At 39.1% G+C, this 9679-nt stretch overlaps 1 protein-coding gene across 1 annotated transcript in view; it reads left to right on the forward strand.

Moving 5' to 3' along the window:
* LOC109920177 (voltage-dependent L-type calcium channel subunit alpha-1C-like) overlaps positions 1–9679 on the forward strand; it is a 656132-nt gene that overhangs the window by 135592 nt on the left and 510861 nt on the right. Inside the window, exon 5 of the mRNA XM_048607862.1 lies at positions 4236–4375. Within this exon, the coding sequence (XP_048463819.1) occupies positions 4236–4375 (140 nt within the window). The remainder of the gene's footprint in view (positions 1–4235; positions 4376–9679) is intronic.

Consider the following 9679-nt stretch of genomic DNA (forward strand, 5'->3'; position numbering starts at 1 on the left):
TGTCATTCAGGGTCCAATAAATATCTCCCCAGAGAGTCTACAGAAAGATATCAGCAGGTTAAGTGAGTGGGCAAAAGCTTGTGCAGCTGGAATATAATGTGGGAAAATGCCTGGAGAAAATGAGCAGAAGATTTTGGGGATCCAGATACATGAAGGACAAAAAGCTGGCATAAAAGTTCAGCAGGCTATAGAGAAGGCAAATAGAATGTTAGCCTTTCTTTCAAAGAGAATGGAATAGAAAAATAGGGAAGTCTTGCTAAAATTATACAAGGCCCAATTCAAACCACACGGTAGGATATTGTTTTGGTCGGTTTTGATCCCTTTCAGTAAAGAAAGATATACAGGTTCTCGACCTGTTAATTGAGAACTGTTGATGTCACATCTGAATAATATAGATACTTACTATATGGGCTTACTGGTAGAAAAAGTCAGGAATTGCAGTTGATGATATGTCTAACCATATCTCCCCCCAACGAGGATTTTCATCTCCCACTCCACCAGGTTTGCTGTAAGAGCAAAGAACCGCAACACAACTAAATAATCCCACTGCAACTAGAACATGGTCTAAGCTGCAACACAAGCAAAGCACATCTAACCAGAATTCTGAAAATGTACAGCAGCCTCCAGCAAAAATCACCATGACTAAGTCTGGAGGGAATTACTAACTGCAAGATCAGTAGGAATGTCAAGAATAACTTGCATGCTTTTTGGTTTAAAACAAATGTAAAAATGTGAAGGCCCATGAACATTAAATCTCTGCTGGACTGAAAGGAGGAGACTAAGCTACAAGAGTCTTTATGCCATTGCTGTAGCTAACAGTCATCTTCAACATAGCAGGCCTGGAAAACCATGCTATGTAAAAAGAAGTTAAGTGCAATCACAAGGTCTTGCTACCGTTTACATGGAGTGGACTAAGTAAGGTCTGGTTTAAGCAGACCTGATGAAGTGGGAGATGAAAATCCAGGTCAGGAACAATATGGTTAGACATATCATCATCTATAATTCCTGACTTTTTCCACCAGTGAGCCTGTATGGTAGGTACCTGAAATATAAACTCCTGCATAGCATTTCGATGGCTTCATGAAAAGGAAATCAAAGCTGAGTAATTTATTATAGTTTCTGGAGGAAAGCTCAACCAGAGTGGACAGAGGGCAACCAGTAGGTGCGTTGTATTTGGACTTTTCAGAAGGTGTTTGACAAAGTACTTCACAAAAGATTAAGTCATAAGGTAAGAAACCACAGTGTCGGAGGTAATATATTGGCAAGGATAAAGAACTGGCTAATGGCAGGAAACAACAAGTGGGGATTAGGGGTTCTTTTTCAGTTTGGTGACTGATGGCCAGTGGACTTCCACAGGGATCTGTGCTGGAACTGCAACTGTTTACAATATATATTATTGACTTGGAGGAAGGAACTGAATGTACTGTAGCTAGATTTGTAGATGACAGAAAAATAGGTGGAAAAGCAGGTTCTGAGAAGGATACAGACAGTTCACAGAGAAATATTGATAGGTTAAGTAAATGGGCAAAAAACTGGCAAATAAAATATAATGTAGGAGATTGTGAAGTTGTTCGTTTTCAAAGGGAGAGCAAGAGAACAGAATATTTTTTAAAAGGAGAAAAACTGCAGGAAGCTGCAATTCAAAGGGTCAGAAGGGTACATGTACATGAAACGCAGAAAGCTAGCATAAAGGTGCACTAGGTAATCATGAATGCTGTTGGAATATTGATCCTTATTTCAATGTGTAGGAGTATAGGAGTAGGGAAATCTTTACTGCAACTGTGCAAGGTGCTGGTGAAACCACATCTTGAGTACTATGAGCAGTTTTGGACCCCTTATTTAAAGAAAGATATAATTTCATTGGATTCAGTTCAGAGAAGGTTCATTAGGCTGATCCCTGGTATAGAAGAATAATCTTATGAGTAAAGGCTAAACAGATTGGGACAATACTCACTGTAATTTAGATGAATGAAAACATTCCTCACTAATTGATCTAATTGAAACATTCTTAAAGGGCTTGACAAGGTAAATGCTGAATGTTTCCCCGCATGGAACCGTCTAGGACCAGAAGGTATAGTCTCAGAATTTCATTTAATTCATTCGGGGGATGAGGGTGTCATTGGTTTGGCCAGCAGTTATTGTCCATCTCTAATTGCCCAGAGCGCAGCTAAGAGTTAGCCACATTGCTGTAGATCTGGAGTCACATGTATGCCAAACCTGGTAAGGATGGCAGTTCCCTTCCTTAAAGGGCAATAGTGAACCAGATAGACTTTTTTCCAACAATTAACAATGGAATTATGGTCATTATTAGACTCTTAATTCCAGACTTGTATTGAATTCACGATCCACTGTCTGCTGTGGCAGGATTTGAAACCTGTCCACAGAACATCACTGAGTCTCTGGATTAATAGTCCAGTGATAATACCAGTAGGCCATTGCCTCCCTTTAGAGAGGGGCACCAATTTAAGACTGAGATGATGATTGTGGGTCTGGAACTCCTTGTCACAGAGAAGTTTGGGGCACAGTCCTTTTGTATATTTAAGATCATTAAGGGAATCGAGGGTTATGTGGAAAATACAGGAAAGTGGAAGTGAGGAATGCTGGGTCATTCCTGATCCGAATAAATGGCAAAACAGGCTTGATGGACCAAATGGCCTACTTCTGTTCCTGTTTGTTGTGTCCTTCTGATAAGTAAACAGCCAATATGTTTTTGAGACTTGTAAATTTATTGTCCTATGTCAAGATATATCTAGACACAATATTATTTTATTTTGTCATTCTCTAAGTATATATCTTTGGTTAGAAAAATGGATGATGCTGTGAAATGATATGAATGCATATTTAAGAGGGCTGTCTTAAACTACTGTTAATAATTATATCCTGTTGAGGTTGGTGACATTTTAATTCCATGACTTGTTGGGCAGTCTGAAGTTGTAGGTTGTATTATACTTAATTTGCAGCACACACTTTCTGTATGTAATTTCACCTTCAAATAAAGAGACCACAATTTTTCACCAGTCTTTTTATGTGATTGGTACGTTTTTGTTTAAGAAAAGAAGATAGTAACAAACAGACATGCTGATTGTGTTAGGTGGCAAGAAATGCTAGAAACTTTCAGTCCCACCATCATCACCTATTCCACACCAGGTTTCCTGCAATCACCAATCATATATTATCCTCAAAAAATTCAGTCAAATCAGTGAACTATAGCTTCCGTTTCCAGAAACCTGAGATTCCCTGAGCCTAGTTTTGTGCATCTGTCACATTTTGTGTAATAGCGTACCTTTATCTTCGAATTCTGCTAAAATCTACTCAGAATAATTCCTCAAGAGTCCTTTTAATTTAATGTTCCTTTGATTCTCAATATAGGCAAAATAGCTCATCATATCTATCTGCTAGCCTTTTCATTATTCTTTTGCCAGCTTGACCAGATTTTGTTTGATACTATCTCTATTCTCTGAAGTCTTAGTTACTATTATACTTTTTGTAATTTTTCTTATGTTATTTGATTTGTCACTGGAAATGACTACGTATCCATTTTGAATTTCAGACGTACATTACTGTACAAAGTGGTTTTGGATATATTTGATTTTTCAGCTGTCCCATTAATATCTCTGTCTAAAAACCCCAATAACAAGATTAAATTATAGTTATTCACTGGCGATGTGAATTATAAATTTAAAAATAAGCTTTATTTATATTTCAGCCGTGGCTCAACAGTGACATCTCACTCTCTGAATCAGAAAATTCAAGTCCCATTACTCAGATTTGATCACAGAATCCAGCTGATGCTCTAATACTGAGGAAGTGCTGCGTTTTTAGAGTTGCCAGATGTTAGGCTTCAACCAGAGTTTCAACTGCCCCTATTTGAATAAAAAATATGCAAACACTGCTTTGAAGGACAGCACGCGAGTTCACCTTAATGTTTTGGCCAAAAACTATCCTCAACTAATGTCATTCAGACAAAATATCCGAGCATTATATCATTGCTCATTATGGGATTTCTTTGCTGATAAGTTGACTGCCATTTTTCTTACATTGCAACAGTGACTATACTTTATTGGTAAATGCTTTGGGATGTCTTGAAACAATGAGAAAGCATTTCAGCAAATTGCACCTTTTTTCTTACTGCCGATGGTATAAAAGGAGACTATATTGGCGGAGTGGACTGTACAGTTTATGTGGCTATGCTTCTGATGAAGTATAATCAATGCTTTTCTTTCTTTCTCTTGTAGGCTTTTTAGTGCTATTTTAGAACAAGCAACCAAAGCAGAGGGAATTAACCCAATCGGAGGTAAAGCTGCTGGATTCGATGTCAAAGCTCTTAGAGCATTCAGAGTACTACGACCATTACGCCTAGTGTCTGGTGTTCCTAGTAAGTACTTTGGCAAGGTACAATCACAAAATATAGGAGACAAGACCTAATAGAAGACTTGAAATCCATAATCTATTTTGCTGTCATATTGCATGTGTACTAAAGCAAATATCAGCAGTATGCTCATTGGAGAACTAACTTGGAAGTGGGATTTGGATTGGGGGGGACAAACAACGAGCTCACCTGGAGACAACTGTTTGAGGGCTGAGCTTTTTTTAACCACAGTGCTTTATTTTAATTTGATTGGCAGGCTGCTAACAAAGTAAGTCAGGAATGAGCAGCCTGATAACTTTCTGACTAGCACTTCCTTTGGGGATCCAGAGACCTATTTGAAGCATAAATGTATTTTTAATAAGAGGTTACATTCAAGCTCTGGCAGATTTAAATATGAACTAAGGAAATAAGAAATGATTTACAAGACTGTCCCATGTTGTGAAACCATTCTCTGGAGGTCTTAGTGAATGAAGAGAGCAAGGAAGGACGTTCTTTTCTCACAAGTGAGAAGGTGATTACTGGCTTTTATAAGCAATATTGCCTGAAGAGAGGTGACAGTTGAATTTTACATGTATCGGTCCTGAAACCTGGATTTTGTATAAATTTCATTTTAGTAATCTGATGAGAGCAACATGGGTGTGTATGACATTTATTTCTCCATCTCTCTCAAAGTCACCTGGCAACAGTCCTTGAATTTTCCAGCACTCCGACATTTCCTCTCCTGCATCATAGACGGTATTATATTAAGCTCAGATTCAAAAGTATCCATTTACCAAGCAACTATATATGTGGCCTTTTTGTTACATGTTTCCTGACTTTTTTACTGAATTGCCTGGCTCTGACTTTTAATGTTTTATATTCCCCCACCTGCAGTAACATTTCTCACCACTCTATCAATTCCTTTGAAAATTCCAAAAACCTCAATCATGTGATTTTTAACCTTCCATATTCAGTGAAACACAAGCCTAGTTTATGCAATCTCTCCTTGTAATTTAAGTTTCCAAACCCTAGCAACATTCCTCTGAATGTGTGCCACATGCTTTTAAAGCAAGCTCATTTTACTCTTTCATGGGATGTGAGTCTTGATGGCACGGCTAGCAGTATGACCCAAATCTAACTGCCCTTATTTGCTTTTCAGGGGTATGATGTGCAGAACTATTCACAATATTCCAGATATGATAAAACCAATGCTTTATGTAAACATTAAGGTGGTACCATTAGAAGACACCAATAAAATTCCATTAAGATGACAGTGGAGTAGGGCTTCTGAGCTTGGGGCTCATCTGCTCTGTCCGCTTTTTTTCCTCTTTTTCCTCTCTTCTCTTGTATTTTCCTCTTCTATTTTATTTTACTTAACTCTTGGTGAAGAGCTCGGTCATGGTGACAGCATCGGCAAGTGGGTACAGCAGCATGGACTCATGGCAGCAGTGTCAGAGGCAACGCTGTGTTTACCGGCAGCTTCTGCACTGCTGAGGCGGTCCTCGTGCTAACTCATGGCAGAGGTGAGTTTGAGTTCCCAGCAGCATCTGTTTCCAGCACAGATTCATGGAGGTGGAGGTGAGTTTGGACCCAGTATGAGACCCGGCGGTATCAGCAGTAGCTGCGTCAGCAGTGTGAGCCCGAAGTAGACACATGGTGGCAGTGAGTTTGGGTTCAGTATGAGACCCAGTGAGTTTCGGTGGCATCTGCATTGGCGAGGTCCAGCGAGGACTCGTAGTAACGAGGACATTAGTGAAGGAGATGTGATGCCAAGAGTGGTGACTTTCATTCCAGTGGTGGTGGTGTGGCGATGGGGCCTTGTACCTGGCCACCAGGCCCATGTCCCATGATGGAGCACTGAACAAGAAGGACTTTATTTATTTATTTATTTATTTTTCTGTCTTTATATTCCATCTTTGTTATTTTTTGTGTTTTAAAATTGTGCTTGAAAGTGGTGACATTATACAGCACCTTTCACTGTATGTTGTAACAAGATACATAACAAGAAATAAATCAAATCATACCAAAACTTGCTCTCATCTGGGACTTTAGTTGTAAAGTTTAACATTGCAATTGCCTTTGCTTTTTTTAAAATTGCCAGCTATACTTTGGTGATTTGTGTATATAGGCATCCTCAATTCTCTTTGCACCTCAATTATTCCATTTTTTTTCATTTTTAATAGTTCTTGGATCTGTTCCTTTTCTCCAGAATGGATACCCTCATACTCATCTACGTCGAAATCTATTTGTTATAATTTTGTCATCTCACTTAATCAAGGAATGTCTTCCAATTTCTATGGAATCTATTATACTACCACAGTTGGGTCATCTGCAAACTTGGATGATTGCTTTCTATTGTGTTGTCTCAGTTATTAAAAAAATATGAGTAAATGAGACCCAAGCACAGACTCTAGAACACTACTAGTGATTACCTTCCAAATGAAGTATGTACTCGCCATCTCTACTTTTTTTGCTATCAGCTAACCAGATCAATACTTCATCTTCAATTTTGTGAGGTTTAGTTTTGGGAGTTTTGGCGAGCAGTTTCTAATGGGTAATCTTATTGAATGTTTTCCAGAAGTCCATATAAATTGTGTCCTTATGCATTCTCCTGTCTGCTACTTCAATTACTTCCTTACCTTTCTCAAGCTGCCCTTACAGTAGCAGTAACAACATTTGTTTTCACAAGACAACAAATGCAAAACTTCTCTGAACATCTCTGACTACTTTGTAACTTCACACTCTAGCCACTTGCTTTCCATGCTCTACCCTATCATACTTGCATTCTGTTGCTTTTTCATCTGAGCATATGCACTATATGCAGTGTGCATTTGAAATTATGAGGCTGGTTGCTTACCTGAAGAGACAATTACTTATACCTCTTAATGTACCAGAAAAGTAATACATCCAGTTTGACAAATTCTTTGATTTGATTTGATTCACTTTTGTCACATGTAGTGAAATACAGTGGAAAGCATTGTTCTGCATGCTAACCAGACAAATCATACCTAACATTAAATACACCAGTGTAATATAACAGAATACAGAATTTAGTATTACAGCTACAGAGAATGTGCAGGGAATGATCAACTCCAAAATATGAGAGGTCTGTTCATAAATCTGATAACAGCGGGAAAGAAGCTGTTCTTAAATCTATTGGTATGTGTTTTCAAATTTTTGTATCTTCTGCCTGATCGAAGAGGGTTGAAGAGGATAAAACCAGGGTGGGAGGGGTCTTTGATTATGTTGGCTTTCCTGATGCAGCGGGAAGTGTAGACGAAGTCAGTTAAAGAAGGCTAGTTTTCATGTTGGACCAGGCTGCATTCACATATCTGTGTAATTTCTTCTGGTCTTGCTATACTAAGCTATGATGCACCCGGATAGATGCTTTCTGTGGCTGTCCTATAAAAATTGGTAAGAATCATTGTGGACACGCTGAATTTCCTTAGCCTTCTGAAGAAGTAGGGTGTTGGTACGCTTTCTTGACTGTGGCATCGACATGGATGGACCAGGATGGATTGTTGATGATATTTACTCGTGGGAACTTGAAGGTGTCAACCATCTTCACCTCAGCACCGTTAGTACAGACAGGGGCATGCGTCCAGAAGTCGATGACCAGCTCCTTTGTTTTGCTGACATTGAGGGTTGCTTGCATTATGAAATTTGTCATATGTTACCATCCAAATTAACTCTTGTCACTTGTCTCATTCATCCAGGACCCTTCTGAAAACACCTCAGAAAAGGACAGTCCTTCTGAGGATGATTTGTCATATGCTGCATCCCTCCTAGGCACCAGCAAAGAGATTGGCACATCTCATACTTTTGTTAGTAAGTTACTCAGGTGAAACACTCAATGCAAGTGAGCAAAAGTAGTTAGCAGTGACTGAGGCTCCTCAAGAGAAGGCCCCCCAAGAGAAGGCCCCCCAGAGTGCAAAGTCATCTCCCAGCTTAACTGAGGAGGAAAGACATTTGGATTTAGGGAACCAGCTTTGAGAAGAAAATTGTTTGCATTGGGCAATCAATTATATGTTGTACTGGTGGTCATGCAAGAATTTTTTGAAACTTGGCAGGAAGTATGCAGACTACTTCCTGCTTGTGTGATGTTGTATCGCATCAGCACTCTGCAGTTCACTTTGGGGCATATGGCCAACTCCAGGCACTTTGTAGCTACTAGGAAAATGTACTACCAGCCTTTGAAACTGTGATGAAAGCTAAATATCTTGATCCAGCACTTGGACTCGAGTGTGTGCCATATTTAGCCGTGAAGAGACTAGGTAGAAGGGGGTTTCCAAGCCTTCGCCAAGCTTTTACAGTTCTCTTGCAGATTGGTGAGAATTGTTACACTGTAGCCCTAAGACGGCATGTAATGACACAACAGAAGTAGCACATGTTCCCTCAATCACGGTATTATCACATTTAATCACTTGCTATCCCTTCAAACAACACCTGCCTTAAAGCCAGTTGGATAAGATTGCCCTGGCAGCAGCTAAAGTACTACAGTATACATCTAGGCCCTCACACAGAAATGAGGTCCCTCAAGGCTCTGAAAAACCACAAGGAAATCAACAGAATAAATCACCTTACATCAGCCATGCAAGTCATGAGCAGAGCACTTTGTAGGACTAACCAGGTCAAGAAACATTGTTTTCAGAAAGGCGCTGAGAGTTGTTTCATAGGTGAGAAATCAATTGAAGGTGCTTTATATTTATAATAAACTTTCTACATTCATCAGGTTTGTCTGTAGTTTTATTTAAAGCAGCATCATATCCCAAATTATTATTACACAATTCATATAAATAATTGAGTGGATTCAATATTCTTTCATGTTTTCATACAGAATACACTGCAAACTCTTTTGCAACTGATAGTGAATTCCAGGTCCAGTGAAATCTGAATCTGAAACTGATAAGTATTTCTTAGCTAAGGGTATCAAAGCAGAAGTATTAAAAGTAGATAGATGGATTTGATTGCACGGTGGGACAGGGGCTGCATGACCTACTCCTGTTCTCATTAAAACAATGGTGATAACTTGCACTGTCAATGTAGAGGGGTGGGATGTAAGAAGTTCGAGAAGCACTAATCTAGTAACTGACACCAGGTATCACTGGCTTCAAAGCTCCTCACCTTCACCAAAATTTTCCTTATCAGCCGGTCACTTGTTTTCTACAAGTGTAGTCCTGTCTAGACTGTCATGCTGTTCTACATGTTACACAATACAGAGATGCAGAAGAAATCCTCTCAGACCGTGTGAATTTTTTTTTTGCTTCTCTATTCCTTTATTCAAAACAAAGGATAACACCTTGGGGATAGTAGGAACTGCAGATACTGGAG

This window comes from Rhincodon typus, chromosome 18 (assembly GCF_021869965.1).
Source record: "Rhincodon typus isolate 14 chromosome 18, sRhiTyp1.1, whole genome shotgun sequence".
In the NCBI taxonomy this organism is placed as follows: domain Eukaryota; kingdom Metazoa; phylum Chordata; class Chondrichthyes; order Orectolobiformes; family Rhincodontidae; genus Rhincodon; species Rhincodon typus.